The sequence below is a fragment of the Hyla sarda genome, chromosome 1 (genome assembly GCF_029499605.1).
Source record: "Hyla sarda isolate aHylSar1 chromosome 1, aHylSar1.hap1, whole genome shotgun sequence".
NCBI lineage: Eukaryota > Metazoa > Chordata > Amphibia > Anura > Hylidae > Hyla > Hyla sarda.
This window is the reverse complement of record NC_079189.1, coordinates 150,137,718-150,154,933: the sequence shown is the minus strand read 5'-3', so window position 1 is coordinate 150,154,933 and position 17,216 is coordinate 150,137,718. Positions and strand designations below refer to the sequence as shown.

The following is a 17,216-nucleotide window of genomic DNA, read 5'->3' as shown; positions in this document are numbered from 1 at the left end:
CTTTCTGAATACCATTCGGCCAGAATTGTGGCAGAATTTTTGTTCTCAAAACCTAAAATTCCACCACAAAAATTCTGCAGTCTGGGACTGCAGAATTCCATTTAAATTAATAGATTAATCGTAAATTACAGTGGACTCTCCGGCAGAATTCTTCCAGGGCATTCCGGATGTAAATTCTGCTATGTGGTACGTAACCTTAGCAGGGGTGTGGAAATAAAGAAATAAAAAAACTGCTTTTCCAAGGGACCAAAGTGGAACACAATCTACTTGTCCCTCAAGAAAAGCCACTTGTCATGGTAGATAAAATAATTTTAACCACAAAAGTATGTAAATAAGGTCTTAATTAGTTTCTGCACTTACATTTTCCCTCGTCGTCCTTTAATTGCCATAACTCTTATTTTTGCATCTACAGACCTATATGAGGCTTGTTTACAGGTTGGCCTGATTACACCAATACCAAATTTGTTTAGTTTCTGTCATGTTTTAATAATTTTTTTTTTTCTTTTTTACTTTAACCCCTTCATGACCCAGCCCATTTTCACCTTCAGAACCTGGGCATTTTTTTGAACATCTGACCACTGTTACTTTAAACATTAATAACTCTGGAATGCTTTTACTTATTCTGATTCCGAGACAGTTTTTTCGTGACATATTCTACTTTATGTTATTGGTAACATTTCACTGATATTTGCAGCCTTTCTTGGTAAAAAAAAAAATCTAAAAATGTCATGAAAATGTTGCATTTTTCTAACTTTGAAGCTCTCTGCTTGTAAGGAAAATGGATATTCCAAATAAGTTACATATTGATTCACATATATAATACGTCCACTTTGTTTGCATCAAAAAATTGACGTGTTTTTTTTTTTTTTTTTTTTTACTTTTGGAAGACATCAGAGGGCTTCAAAGTTCCGCAGCAATTTTCCAATTTTTCTCAAGATTTTCAAAATCGTACTTTTTCAGGGACCAGTTCAGTTCCGTACACCCTGAGTGTCAGTGTGAGGTGCAGACTTGTTCCCCATGCAAGTCTGCATCCGCTCCTGCACCTCACACCACATAAAAAAAGGGAAGTCGGACCGGCCCTGCTTGCCTGATACAGGGCTAAGTCTTTGAAAAATTCAACTGCCCGGCACCTAGAACTACATGTCCCGGCCTTTGGGCGATAGGACGTCCATATCCCTGCCTCAGGCTGCAGTACTGAAAGTCTAGCCTAGACTATCCATCTTGGTGCCATCCCACTTTTTGAGATTTTTCTAGTTTTTCCCTGTCTTTATTCACATGTGTTAATGTTTCTCATTACTTACAGAAAAATTTTATATTAATTCATTACCACAATAAAATCTGCTGCAGGTCCCTATTAAATTGTGTAGTATCTGAGAAGAAAAACAAGTTGTGAGCAGTTAAAATTGGAGTCTTTGACTGTTCGCTGCTGCTATGTGGAGAGCCAGCCCATGCTTTTTTTAAAGGCATTTTCTAACGGAGTTGGCGATTTCCCTCTCCTGCAGACCTCTATGCACACGTGAGCCTTAAATCATGTAAGGAAAGAATCACATGACTTGCCATGAGAAAACCCAGGTAAAAAAAAAAAATAAAAAAAAAATAATCATGAATATGCTAATACACACTAATTTTAAAAAGCACCACAATAACACCAGTGTGTCTAAAGAAAGACAGTGGTGGAGATTTATCAAAGCCTCTCTGAAATTGTGCAGAAAATGTTGTGCCAAATTACAACCCAAAAGTGCAATGCTTTATTCTTAACTATGCAGTGAATGAGATTTATTAACTGCGTTGTGAAAAAAAAAATAATAATAATAATAAATTCATACCACCTCTGCCTTGCCTACTGCAAGTTCTGAGGTGATTTTTTATTTTATTTTTTTATTTCAATTGTGGGAAATTTTATCAATCTGACGCACGTATGCCAAAAACACAGCAAAAAAAGGTTGAAGTGGCTGCACACAGAAAAAGGTGTGTTTTTTCTTTGGTGCAGAAGTAATTGCTGTGGTTGGTCTGTGCCCTGTGCAGACTGGTAGAACATATTTTCACAGTCAGATGTTTACATAGACATTCAGTGTGGCACATCCTTTTTTAGTATGCCAGTGGTTGTCCAACCACTGCAGAAGAACCTTGTATTATATAGACTCTATGGTATGATGAGAACCCCCACCCTTATTTTCCTGCACACAGGCCGACATTTATCATTGTCTTTTAGACAGTTTTTTGGGGTCTAGAAAAGGCGCAAAAAAGGTGCAAGCAGGTTTATTTGTGGCTTTTTTGCACCTTTTAGTTTACACACTTCTGCTGATTTTGAGTTGCAATACGCATGGTATGGACGGGTTTTATGAACTGCGCCTTTTTGTGAAAATACACAAAAAAAAGCGCAAAGCAGGTGAAAAGTCTCTAAAACGACACCAGCCCAGACTTGGCTTAGCTTTTTGATGTATGTGAAGAGAGAAACTTCAGAAAATGTGACCTGCACAAAATGTATCAAATGCTCTGCGACCATTTACTAAATTTGGTGCTCCTACACATTATCAGCACACACAAGTGTAAAGAAAATGCTTCACTTAGGCACCTACAATGATAAATGCCGGCCACCGTGTACATTGTGCCTCCTCCCTGCCTGACTTTTTGAACTGTCTTTGGAAAACAGGTGTTAGAAAAAATGCACATCTGCGTGGGTGTGTATGTGGAGAAGCACAAAAGCAGGATAGCCACTATATATAGATCTGTCTACTCAGCTCTAATTGCATAATTTAATCAGGACCCTCTGCAACGGAAATGCATCCATACTGCTCTCAGGCATCAAAGGAAACATCTTTCCAAGCTGTATCCTTTTGCAGGGCTACACACAGTCCCACACCACACGCCTAATTGTTAAACCCCTCCACTGGGAAGAATGAGGAATTCTTCTCTTTTGTCTCCTTTAAACAAGAACTTCCTCCGTTATTTAGGTTGGGTGTCGGAGATGGACTGCGTCACAGAGGCCAGCTGATTTTCACCCCTTCCCTCCTGCTTCACTTTCACATGGACAATACATGTCTCACTAAATGACACGACCCTACCGACAGTATAAGAGTCAGAACAGAAGCATGAAGGATTAATTTAATGGCCATTGCAACAAGACGCACAAAGTCCAAAGCAAAAGTACAGTACACTGCAAATATATTTTTAGTTTTGCGAAATCTAACTCACAGTTGTAATCAGGGCTGTGGAGTCGGTAGATAAATGTTCCGATTCCGTAGTTTTTTGTACTTCCGACCAGGGCTGTGGAGTCAGTCGGAGTCGAGGAGTCGGACGAAATTTTGGGTACTCTGAGTCGGCAAACAATGCACCGACTCCTACTAAATTTAGATTGGAATAAAATAAAAAAAAAAAAAAAAAAAAAAAAAGTTTAATTGTCCGAATTCACAAAAAGTTAATGACTTCTCTACTATAAGAATAAAGATCAATACATGCAGTGCCTCATGTAACCGCAAAACGAACACGTTAAGTGACTGTGAAGAAGCATGCTTTTCATGTGCTTTACTATTTGGCACACAACGCACAATTAGGAGCGGCAATACTTATACTTTCCATAGTGTTGTGTCCTGCTGTTACAGGGAACCCATGGGTAACCTAGCCTCTCACTGATGAGGGATTAAGGAAATATGTTTTTTGCAGGACTAGAGACATTTGCATAAGTGAAGGGAATGGAGGGTCAATAGTTCAAGACTGAAGCTGTAAACCATTGGAAAAACTGCTGCCATTCAGCTAAGGCTATAAAATCTTGTAAACTCGATTGTTAGCTTAAAGGGGTACTCCGCCCCTAGACATCATGAGGGGCGGAGCTGTGATGTAGTGATGCTCCGGCCCTTGTATCGCCCTGTCATTACGCACAGAGCGAACTCTCTCTGTGCAGTGATGAGAGCGCGGTGCCGCTTCGGCGATCCCGGGGGTCCCCAGCAGCGGGACCCTGGCGATCTGACATCTTATCCCCTATCTTTTGGAAAGGGAATAAGATGTTAGATCGCCGGGGTCCCGCTGCTGGGGACCCCCGGGATCGCCGCTGCGGCACCGTGTGCTCATTAGTGCACCGAGCGAGTAATGACGGGCGATACAGGGGCCGGAGCCTCGTTACATCACGGCTCCGCCCCTCATGATGTCACGGCCCACCCCCTCAATACAAGTCTATGGGAATGGGCGTGGGGGTTGTCATGCCTCCTGCCATAGACTTGCATTAAGGGGGCGGGCCGTGATGTCACGAGGGGGCGGAGCCATGATGTCACGCTGCTCCATCCCCTGTATAGCCCATCATTACGCACAGAGCGAACTCTCTCTGTGTAGTAATGAAAGCGCGGTGCCGCAGTGGCGATCCCGGGGGTCCCCAGCAGCAGGACCCCGTCGATCTGACATCTTATCCCCTATCCTTTAGATAGGGGATAAGATGTCTAGGGGCGGAGTACCCCTTTAAACTTGACTATGGGATTCTACTAGGGAAATTATGTTTTATAATTAATGCCCCTTCCTGGATCCTCCCACTGCCCTATCTTCAGCAGCAGATCAGCACACAAACTGTTCAATACAGTAGACTGTTGGCTTCCCAGCCAGTAGTCCTGTGATAATGACATATATGTTGTCTTTCTTTCGTTCAAGGAATGTATAAATACATTCACATACAGAGGAGTCGGCGTTGGAAGCACAGAAAACTCCGGAGTTGGAATCGGAGTCGGAACATTTATCTACAGACTCCAAAGCCCTGCTTCTGACTCCGGCTCCCCGACTCCTCTGTATTAATATGCGAATGTATTTATAAACACTTAAAGTTGAATCCAAGAAGCTGTTCCACCAAGTTCTTCTAAGCTCTTCTAGCAGAGAGAGGTAGTTGGGCAGAAGCTGCTGCCTTCTTCTTTTTGTGTGCTGATCTGCTGCTGACGATGGGGCAGTGGGAGGATCCAGGTAGGGGCATTTATTATAAAACATGATTTCCCTAGTAGGATCCCGTAGTCATGTTTAAAGTTTAAGCTAACAATCACGTTTACAAGTTTTCATAGCCTTAGCTGAATGGCAGCAGTTTTTCCAATGGTTTACAGCTTCAGTCTTGAACTATTGACCCTCCATTCCCTTCACTTATACAAGTGTCTCTAGTCCTGCAAAAACATATTTACTTAATCCCTTATCAGTGAGAGGCTAGGTTACCCATGGGTTCCCTGTAACAGCAGAACACAACACTATGGAAAGTATAAGTATTGCCGCTCCTAATTGTGCGTTGCGTGCCATATAGTGAAGCACATGAAAAGCATGCTTCTGCACGGTCACTTAAAGGGGTACTCTGCCCCTATACATCTTATCCCCTATCCAAAGGATAGGGGATAAGATGTCAGATAGTTGTCAGATCGCCGTCACGTCCCCTCCCATAGACTTGCATTGAGGGGGCGTGGCGTGATGTCACACGGGGCGGAGTCGTGATGTCACGATCTTCCGTTGTCGGGAGGAATTAGCCTGAGGGCCTCCAGCGCTTCCGGAAGCAATTACAGGTGGGTGCTGCTTGCTATACTGCGGGGGTCCCCAACGGCGGGACCCCAGCAATCTGACATCTTATCCCCTATCCTTTAGATGGGGGATAAGATGTCTAGGGGCGGAGTACCCCTTTTTAAAGTGTTCATTTTGCGGTTAAGTGAGGCACTGCATGCATTGCTCTTTATTCTTACAGTAGAAAAGTAATTAATTATAACCTTTTGTGAATTGGGACGTTTAAAATTGGTTTATTTTTTTTATTCCAATCTAAATTTTGTGGGAGTCGGTGCATTGTTTGCCGACTCGGACTCCAAGTACGCAAATTTTCGTTCGACTCCGACTCCACAGCACTGGTTGTAATACAGATATATATTTTTTTTGTCATGGAATTTACCATTGTTGTGTACAAGACTATTAATACAGCAGCTGTACTGATTACTTTTTCATTGTCATTGCAGAAATGAAAGAAAAAAACCACTTGGTTTTGTGTACCCTAAAAATTATGATTTATATAGCACAAGCATATTCTGCAGTGCTTTAACCCATTAAGGACACAGCCCATTTTATTTTTGCATTTTCGTATTTTCCTCTTTTTTTAGATTTCCATTCCCAGACCTATATAAGTGCTTATTTTTTGCGTGACCAGATGTACTTTGTAACGGCATCACTCATTTTACCCTAAAATATATGGTCTCTTCCCCCCCCCCCCCCCCCCCCCAAAAAAAAAAATGTTTTTGTGAAAGGAAATTTTTACGGATAAAAGACATTTGGGGGGGAGGGGGCGAGTTTAATTTTCGTGCTGTACACTTTGCAGTAAAAATTACATATTTTCTTCTTTGGGTCAATACGATTTAAAATGATACCCATGGTTACATACATTTCTATTACTGCACTGCTGTTTAAAAAAAAAAAAAAAAATTACGGTATATAATATATAAATCATTTTTATTTTTTTTTTTTTTCTTTACAAAATTAGAATGTTTAAAATTGCCCTATCTTGACCACCTCTAACTTTCTTATTTTTCCATATTCAGGGATGTGTGAGGGCTAATTTTTTTGCACCTTGATCTGTAGTTTAATGCCGTTCGTCATACGGGATCATTAACATTATATATTTATAGTTCGGACATTTACGCACTCGGCGATAACAAATGTATGTTTATCTTTTTTTTTTTTTTTTTTACGCTTTTTTTATTTTATTAATATGGGGAAAAGGGGTGATTTAAAACTTTATTGGGGGAGGGGGTTTTCACTTTTACATTTATTTTACACTATATTTATAGCAATCATTAGATTGCTAATACTGTTGAGTGCTATGCATAGGGCATAGCACTGATCAGTATTATCAACGATCTTCTGCTTTGGTCTGCTGAAAGGCAGATCAGTGCATAAGACACCGGGAGACGGACGGAGGAAGGTGAGGGGACCTCCGTCCGCCATCTTGGCTGGTCTGATCCCCGCGATCAGATCAGCCATTAGAAGTGCTGCAGATGCCGTGATCTGTATTTATCACTGCATCTGAGGGGTTAATGGCAGACAGCGCGATCGCTGATGTCCGCCATTACAGCCGTGCCTTAAATGTATGGCGCTGTCCTTAAGGGGTTAAAGTGAGTGTCCTCAATAGGGCTCACAAAACAAAAATTCCTTGCAGATGTTGTCCTTGGCGGGATCAGTGTTATTACTGAAAGCAGTGCTCAAAATGAAGTCTATCCAGATCACCTTAGTTTCTGTATGGAGCACCACTGCCTGTGTCACTTGTTGACCATTTGGATGTAGAAAAACAGATCGTTGATCTAACACTTAAGTGATAAAAGCAAATTTCACAGTTATTGAAACATTCTTAAATTACATTTTGTTGCATAAGACTTTGAATGCTAGTCTTTTATTGGTCATGGAGCACTGGCTTTGTTGCATGAGAGTGAAACGCTCAGTATTGCAAGACCAGCATTTGAAATGCATTGTATTGTCCTTTATAAATATTACACTGCTTTGTTATTGGCTTTTATTACTTTGAGTAACAATTTCACCCGCATTATCTGGTTGGTACAGCCTAAAAGTGTGAGTGCTGGGGACACCATTTTTATTTATTTCATTTATTTAATTTTTTTTGAGCCATTATTCGTGAGATGGCCAAAAATGTAAAGACTAGTCTCCTTATCACCCGCACTACTGGCCTGTACCAACAGGTTAGTTCTGGTGACACTGAAGAGCAGAAATTGTACTACCAGTTCTGCTTCACATTGCTGACTTCCACCTCTGCACGTCTTGGAAATATGCCTTCGGAGGCTATAGTTGGTGGGAGCCAGTCAGGATTGTTGGGTGCAGGCAAAAACACATCCGTAAGTTGTGGATTGCCGTGAGCTGTAACGTAGGTCTGAAAAAAAGCAGTCTGTGGTTATTTCTACGTATTGTATGTTTCTTGGTGGTTATTGACATATAGTCATTTTGTCAGTTATATGCTACAATTGTCATGGCAAATATTCTGCGGTCTTTGGGGGCTACTGACAAGTATGTGGTAGTCTTATTAGATTAATGCTTTAGAAACTTGCTGTATGTGCAGAATCCTCAGTGATTCTTGAAATGTCATTGTGCATCTGAAATTGTATGTTGGCGGCTATTGATATGATTAAGTAAGTGAAACTAAGAATAGCACAAATAGAGGGGAATAAGTTGACCTTCTCCAAGCACAGGTCACATATTCTCAAGGGGGTTGTGTGCTTACTGTGAATGTATGCCATGTAGAAGCCAATATGTTCTGTGTTATTTAATGTTTTCAGATGATGAAACCACCCGACCCTAACCTATTATTTATATCTTTTTTTTATTTTTTTATTTATTTTTTCCACCCCCTTAGATGCTGCTTGTCTGCTGGGAATTACAGACTCCTACTCTTGGGCTGGATGCTGTCTTCAGACTGAGAGGCAAAGAGAGAAAGCGTTCTTATTTTTAGAAAGTTGGACCACTCTGTGCTCTGATCTGTGACCTTCTCTGCTTGTCACAATGAATGTGACTAGCCTTTTCTCCTTTACTAGCCCAGCAGTAAAGAGGCTGCTTGGCTGGAAACAAGGAGATGAGGAAGAAAAATGGGCAGAAAAAGCAGTAGATGCATTGGTAAAAAAGCTGAAGAAGAAGAAAGGCGCCATGGAAGAGTTGGAAAAGGCTCTGAGTTGTCCTGGACAACCCAGTAACTGTGTCACCATTCCCCGCTCACTTGATGGAAGGTTACAAGTATCTCATCGAAAGGGGCTACCACACGTCATTTATTGTAGAGTATGGCGCTGGCCTGATCTGCAGAGCCATCACGAACTGAAACCTCTGGAATGCTGCGAGTATCCATTTGGCTCTAAACAGAAGGAAGTCTGCATAAACCCTTACCACTACAAGAGAGTGGAGAGTCCTGGTACGTAAATAAACACAAGGCACAAAACCTGATCTAAACTGATGCTGACTGTATTGTATAGAGCAGAGCTACACAACTTGTGCTCCTCGGTGACCTTTTGGCCAGTCCCAACCATCATGGTAGTGTATAGAGCACTGTGACTATTTTACATATGACCATTTTTGTTAGGGGTTGGGATGTAGAAGTTGGAATTCAGAAGACTAATCCCCCCCCCCCCCCCTGATTTACTTAGGGCTCATCAACACTGCCGCCTGCTCCCGTCAAAAAATGCCCATTCTACAATCCGTTTACTACTTTTGCAAATGGGTAGCAAAGGGCTGTAAAAGGATCCCATTGATCTCAATGGGATTTTTTTTACAGTCCTTTATCACCCGTTTGCATTTGTTTTGTTTTTTAATCCGTTATTTTTGATGGGCAAAAGACTTTGAATGCATAATTTTTTTTTGCCTGTCAAAAATAACGGGTGAAAAAACGGGTCTTTTAAATTTTTAATATTGAAGTCTATGGCAAATGAATGAACATGTAATGTCATCCGTTTGCCCCTGGTTTATACTATCCGTTATTACTTCTGAGAATGCTCAGAAGAGGTGAAATCAGCAGACTTATGCAGTGTTGTGGGACTACTACTACTCCAATCATGGAGCAGACTTGTTTCCATGATGGGAGTAGTAGTTCCCCAGTTGCGGGTGGCTGGGGAGACTATTAGTGCTTGTGCTTCTACTACCCCCTTCATGGAACAATCTGTTCCATAATGGGGGATGTAGTACAGGGGCTGAGAGTGATCACACTGGGTCTTACTTCTGAGACCTGATGCGATCAGAAGTTATAAAGCAGGGGAGCGGCAGCATGATCCGCAACCCTGTGATGTATCCGCAACCCTTCTGATCGCATCGGGCCTCAGAAGTGCAATCAATTCCTCAGCCACTGTACTACAACCCCTATTATGGAACAGACTGTTCCATGATGGGAGTAGTAGTAGTACAAGCACTAATGTAGCCTCCCCCATTTGCCTGCAGACTCCTGCAGCCAGGAACTACTACTCCCATCAATTAAACAAATCTGTCCAATGATTGGAGTAGTAGTAGTAGTCCTGGCTGCAGGAGTCTGTAAGTGGCTGACTTTTCATACTAACGGATGAAAAACTGATGCAAAAGGATGCCCCAGAATGTCATCAGTTTGCATCTGTTAGTAGTACGGTCTGTTTAGGAGGCTGTGATGGGAGAAAAGCGGGACGGAAGTAAATGGCTGTGTGAACCTAGCCTAAGAGTGAAGTTGTGTTTTCTTTGTGGGTTTTAATTCCCTACAGGTAATTTTTTTCCATTGTTCCAAGGTTTCCCTATTTTTTTTTTTTTTTTTTTTTTTTTTTTTTTTTTTTTGCTTTTTTTATTTTTTTTAACTGCCCTGAGCTGTGGAGTTTTCTGTGGAAACCATAGTAAATGTTATAAAACTGGGAAAAAGTGGCGTGTCCCTAAGTAAAATGGAGAGTTGATCAGGTTTTTAAAATTTTGGTGCAAATTCTGGCACACAAGCTGATTTTAAAACGGGTTTGGTTTACAATAGTAAATAAGGGCCATAGTGTGTGTGGGGGTTCTTGTTTTGGCTACCCCTGAAAAACACAGGATGCCATGCATTTTTAGGTGGTCATGCCACTTTTTCCTGGTGACCATTCCCTTTTTTACGGGTTTTCTTCTGAGTAGAGTCGGTTGTGTTTTTTTTTATATATATTTTTTTTTTTTTGTAAATTCTTGGGCACGAAGCAACACAATTTGGGCGCAATACCTGGTAAAATAAAGATATCCTTAGTAAATGACCTCTAGTGTGTGTGAAACTCACACGCTCCAAGTGCCTTCTATTTGAAATGAGCTGCAGTTAAAGGGGTATTCCGGTGAGGGGAAAAAATAATTTAAGAATGTGTCACCATTTTATTACTAAATAAAATTGTTCTATCAAGAGAAAACCTTTCATTTATGTATTTTAGTTTTAGGACAATGTAGTTTTAATGTTGTTTATACACGCCAGTGATCAGCATGAGAGATCAGTGTGTGCAGTGTTATAGGTCAGTGGTCGGCAAGCTGCGGCTCGCGAGCCACATGAGGCTCTTCACGCACTTTAATGCGGCTCTTGCAGTGCGGTCGGGCCGCGGCGGCCGCCCATGCACACTGGTAACATACAAGGGCCTGATACTAGTATCAGGCCCTTGTGTGCAGAGCAGCAGCGGCCGCATAGTGCCGACCACTGCTGTATACTAAAAACCAGGGTGCCTCCAGCTGTTGTGAAACAACAACTCCCAGCATGCCCGGACTGGTAAAGGCTGTCCGGGCATGCTGGTAGTTGTAGTTTCACAACAGCTGGAGGCCCCCTGGTTTTTAGTATACAGTATTAGTTTTTACCTGCTCTGGCCGGCCCCCGCCTGCAGCCACACACAGGAGCCGGCCCAGGCAGATAATCGTTGGGTTTCCTATGCCGGACATCACTGTGTCCCGAAAAATCTTTTCGGGACATAAGGATGTCCGCCGGTCACATAACATTCCCCGCCCGCCGCGCGTCATCCTCCGGTCCTCCTCCGGTCCTCCTCCGGTCCTCCTCCGGTCCTCCTCCGGTCCTCCTCCGGTCCTCCTCCGGTCCTCCTCCGGTCCTCCGCCTCTATGGTTGTACGCACGGGACCTCCGTGACGTCCCATGCGTACAACCATAGAGGCGCAGGAGGACCGGAGGACGATGCACGCTGGCCGGAGCCTGGTAAGTGACCGGTGGCGCGTAATCTTCAGTGTTTCGCCACCGCTCCTACGGTCCCGGCACCTACTGCTATGGTCCATAGGCCATAGCAGTAGATGGTGACCGGAACCCTGTGGGGGCGGTATACAGACATACAGCCTCCAGCCGTACACTGAATATGGCTTGAAGCTGTATGTCTGTGGTTGGGGGGGGCTGCCAACTATTGTGGGGGGAGCTGCCTACCATTGTGGGGGAACTTCCTAATATTGTGGGGGAGCTGCCTACCTAATATTGTGGGGGAGCTGCCTACCTAATGTGGGGGGGGGGGGCATGCTGCCTGCCTAATGTGGGGGGAACTATGCTGCCTGCCTAATGGGGGGGGGGGGGGGGGGGGGGACTACAAGGTACCGTACATCATGGTAGGAGGGGTAGTTTTATACTGCGAGTATATCCCAAACTCTATATTTTAACTGTGAAAGTTGGGGGTCGTCTTATACGCATATATGGTTTATGGTTTATGGTTTATGGTATATATGGTTTATGTGAGGGGCACATGATGGGGGGGGCATTATATGTGGGGGCTAATGACAGGACCACCCCCCCTTCATGTGCCCCCACATATAATAAAAACTTATTGAAACTAAAAACAGTGTACCATCCTATGTATTTTCGGTTTTAAAAATGTGGCTCTCAAAATAAATTTCAATCGTGGTTTTGGCGAGATTTGGCTAAGGTGAAGAAAACTGTTGCCCACCACTGTTATAGGTCCCTATGGGAGCTCTAACGCTGCAAAAAAATTTTTTTTTAAAGTGTTAATAAAGGTCATTTAACCCCTTCCCTAATAAAAGTTTGGATCACCCCCCTTTTTCCCATAAAAAAATAAAACTGTGTAAATAAAAATAAACATATGTGGTATCTTCGCGTGCGTAAATGTCCGAACTATAAAAATATATTGTTAATTAAACCGCACGGTCAATGGCGTACGTGCAAAAAAATTCCAAAGTCCAAAAAAGCTTATTTTTGGTCACTTTTTTTATACCATTAAAAAATTAATAAAAAGTGATCCTAAAGTCCGATAATAACAAAATGGTACCGATAAAAACTTCAGATAACGGGGCAAAAAATGAGTCCTCATACCGCCCTGTACGTGGAAAAATAAAAAAGTTATAGGGGTCAGAAGATGACATTTTTAAATGTATAAATTTTCCTGCATGTAGTTATGTTTTTTTTTCCAGAAGTACGTAGGGTATCATTTTAACCGTATGGACCTACAGAATGTGTCATTTTTACCGAAATGTGCACTACGTAGAAACGGAAGCCCCCAAAAGTTACAAAATGGCGTTTTCTTTCTTCGATTTTTTTTTTTTTTTTTTTTTTTTCCGCACAAAGATTTTTTTCCCCCCCCCTGTTTTGCCATAAATTTTGGGGGAAAATGACTGTCACTGAAAAGTAGAATTGGTGACGCAAAAAATAAGCCATAATATGGATTTTTAGGTGGAAAATTGAAAGGGTTATGATTTTTAAAAGGTAAGGAGGAAAAAACGAAAGTGCAAAAACTGAAAAACCTGAGTCCTTAAGGGGTTAAGTTCCTTGCTTTCACCAGATTCCTCATGTTGGCTCCCTCTGCTGGTCAACAGTGGGAGATATGACAAGATATTTAATGTTTCATATTTTGACAAGTACATTTTTTAAATATATCCAAAAATATTTAACAATTTGAAAAATGTATTTAAACTATAAAGTTAAAATAAATAATATTTGGTGACACATTCCCTTGAAATCAACTGGTGTTAGAAAGTTAAACAGATTTGTAAATTACTTATATTTAAAAAAAAATCTTAATCCTTCCTGTACTTCTCAGCTGCTGTATGCTCCACAGGAAGTTCTTTTCTTTTTGAATTTTTTTTCTGTCTGACCACAATGCTCTCTGACACCTCTGCCCATGTCAGGAACTGTCCACAGCAGGAGCAAACCCCATAGCAAACCTCTCCTGCTCTGGACAGTTCCTGACATGAGTGGAGGTGTCAGCAGAGAGCGCTGTGGTCAGACAGAAAATAACTTCCTCTTTAGTATACAGCAGCTGATAAGTAGTGGAAGGATTAAGATTTTTAAATCTGTTATAATTTAATTTACAAATCTGTTTAACTTTCTGGCACCAGTTGATTTAAAAAAAAAAAACAAGTTTCCACCAGAGTATTCCTTTAGTCTCCCTTCTACTCTTAATTTTCCTTCATTTCAGTGGGCCATCATTTTAGCTTTTTATTGGTGTCCAGCACTTGAGAAATAAAGCTGTCATAACTTAAAAATATCTAGCTTAGCTATAAATCTAACTATTGCAGAAATAGTGGTTGTTGCTGCGTATACTAAGTGGATAACTAAGTCATTAAGGGGTTTTCCCCACATAAACAGGATAAGGGTTAACCATTTAATTGCATTAGGGGATACATTTACAAGATGTTGAAAACCCTTTAGTTTTATTGAGTTTTAAGAACTGGATGTCTTTATTCTGGGATAGCTTTGACCAGCTACATGTTTGGTTTATATGGGCAGATAAACTAGGGCTTGGAATTTGTATTACAATTGTTCTTTAAAAATTTTTGTAATACGTCATTGCTGCTTGGATATGATTAGAGATGAGCGAACTTACAGTAAATTCGATTTGTCACGAACTTCTCGGCTCGGCAGTTGATGACTTATCCTGCGTAAATTAGTTCAGCCTTCAGGTGCTCCGGTGGGCTGGAAAAGGTGGATACATTCCTCGGAAAGAGTCTCCTAGGACTGTATCCACCTTTTCTAGCCCACTGGAGCACCTGAAAGCTGAACTAATTTATGCAGGAAAAGTTATCAACTGCCGAGCCGAGAAGTTCGTGACGAATCGAATTTACTGTAAGTTCGCTCATCTCTAGATATGATCTGCACCTCCATGCTCAGCCACTAGTGCTCATTCCCATCCTTGCATCCATACCCACAGGAATTATATACAGCTTAAGTGAAGTGCCAGACCTCACCCTCGATTTTGTATTTGATATTATCTAGGGGTTTGCCGCAATGTTGTAAAAAACAGAGATTTAAAAAAAAAAAAAAAAAAAAAAAATACTTGTCCAAGGGACTAAAGCGGAACACAATCTACTTGTCCCTCAAGAAAATCCACTTGTCCTGGTACATAAAATAATTTCAACCAAAATAGTATGTAAATAAGGTCTCTATTAGTTTCTGCGCTTTCATAACTTTTTACATCTACGAACCCATATGAGGCTTGTTTTTTGCGGGGCCAGTATACTTTGTAATGACTTTTCATTTTTCCTTAACTTATGCTCTGAAAAAAAAATGCTAATTTGGGGGGTTTTTCTTTTTTTTCGCCAGTCACCTTGTGGTCAAACTTGCATACGATTTTGATACTTTAGGTCAGCCTAATTACACAAATAACAAACTTAAAGTTTTAATGGGGAAAAAAAAATCCCTGACCTAAAAAAAAAAAAAAATATATATAATATATAATTAAAAAATTTCCCCGTATACTGGGCTGTATGAGGGCTCATTTTATGCTGTTTATAGTTTGTATTGGTATCCTTTTGGTATTGATCTGACTTTTTGAACATTTTTTACCTCCTTTTTTTCTGGGATATGATGTTCTAAACATAAAACTCAATTCTGTGTATCTTTTTTTTTTTTTCTTTTTTTTTTTTACGTTAACACCATTTACCGCACGGGATAAAAATTTTATTTTTTTAATAGCTCGGTCAATTATGCACGCGCCAATACCAAATATGTTTTTATGTTCACATAATTTTATATGTAAATGGGGGGGATGATATGAACTTTTAATATAAAAGGGGTTAATGGGTGCTTTTAAACTTTTTCCTTTAAACAATTCCTCAAAAAAAAGTGATTTAAATAAATAAAAAAAAGTTTAGATTCCTCATACAGATCAATGCCGTTTTATTGAACTCCATTGATTTGTGTTCATTTGGTTGAGCCTGCTCAAGTCTGGCTCAATCAAATGCAGATCTATGGGGGCAGCCATGAATGCAGAGGTAAGCCCTCTGGCTACCTCCACAGGGGATCACCCCAGGATCGCGCTGTGGGGGGCGATCCACCCCGCTAGACCACCAGGGATGGTTAAAAGATCACTTTAGACACCGCTGTCAACTCTGACAACGATGATCTAAAGGGCCAATAGCCAGCTGCGGCGATAGCCGCATGTTGGGCTATTAGCTGCGGCCCCAGTCTACATCCTAAACCTATAGATCTGTGTAAAAAAATATATATATTACATACACACACACACACACACACACACACACACACACACACACACACACACACACACACACACACACATCTATATATTTGGGATGTAGACTGTTCAGTCACTAGTAGACTCTAGTCTTATAAAGTCTGAGGGTTCCCCTTGGTGTATCAGCAGAATCCCCTTGGCCTAAAGTGCCTACAGATTTGTTGTATGCAACCTCTAGACATGGTTTTCTCAGAATTATTTTTTTATTCTGACTCCCAACATTTAGACAGTTATTCAGTGTCCTAGGGGGAGATTTGTCAAAAGGAATTGGAGAGGAATTTATTAATTCTGCTTGCTTATTCCTCTCCAATTCATTCAGGTGTGCCAAACTCATTTGAATTGAATTCCGCTACTCGGTTCACACTGAGGAATTTCTGCGAGCTGAATTCAGTCGTGGAATTCTATTCCTTATGAAGAATGGACATGTTCATTCTTCATGTGGAGTCTGTGTCTAAATTCCCATAGACTGCAATTTAAAATTTTCTTTCTCGCAGAACAGTGCTAATAAAGGGAAAGTCTAATTGGTGGTTGTGGTCCAGCAACAATCAGTTTCCTCCTATATTCCACGCAAAAAAAAAAATCGAAATTCCGCTGCAGAATTTTGTAGTGAATTCCTCTCTAATTCCTCAGTGTGAACATACTCAGAGTGGTTAAGTTGCCCATAGCAGCAAATCGGATCGCTTCTTTAATTTTTTCACAGGCCTCTTTAAAAACGGAAAAACTACCTGGTTGCTATGGGCAACTGCACCACTCTTGCTCTACACAGGTTTTAATCTAATGTATAGATAGCTATTCAGAGAGAACCATATATAGTTGTTGCATACAACAAATCTGTGCTGTAGGAGCTAGTCACTGTACTGGAGCATTGCCCCACATGGGGATTGGCCGACATGTTAAGCAACTATGTCAGGTAGAGAGAATCAGGTGTTTTTCCTGTAAGCGATAAACTCTTGGTAACCCCAGATGTAAATGCTGTGCACGTGTGGCTTCCTATGCAACAAACACCTTTTTTACATACTGTTGTAGTTTGTTGTATTCCTTTGGTGTTGAGCCACCTCCCTTGCCTTTCCTTCCTGCTTCATTGTCTCTTGTCCATGATATGAGCTTACCAACTGTGCATCCTCCCAGCTGCTGGCCTCTGCCGCTCCCTTGATATTACTTTGTGTTTTTGAACATTGCTACTTGGGTTACTGGTAGAAGCAGACATCAACATGTTGCAAGGTTGGGCTGCTGGAGCGTTTATTTTTTAATTAGAAAGTTAATGGATTTTTAAGCTTGTGTATCAAATGTTGGGTTGATATTTGCTTTT

The 17,216-nt window shown here is 41.2% G+C and overlaps 1 protein-coding gene across 2 annotated transcripts in view; it reads left to right on the top strand.

Annotated features, from left to right (window-relative positions):
- SMAD1 (SMAD family member 1) overlaps positions 1 to 17,216 on the top strand; it is a 53,951-nt gene that overhangs the window by 15,787 nt on the left and 20,948 nt on the right. For both annotated transcript variants that reach the window (XM_056562861.1, XM_056562862.1), the window contains exon 2: positions 8,351 to 8,896. In XM_056562861.1, coding sequence (XP_056418836.1) covers positions 8,497 to 8,896 — 400 coding nt within the window. In that variant the 5' untranslated portion in view covers positions 8,351 to 8,496. The remainder of the gene's footprint in view (positions 1 to 8,350; positions 8,897 to 17,216) is intronic.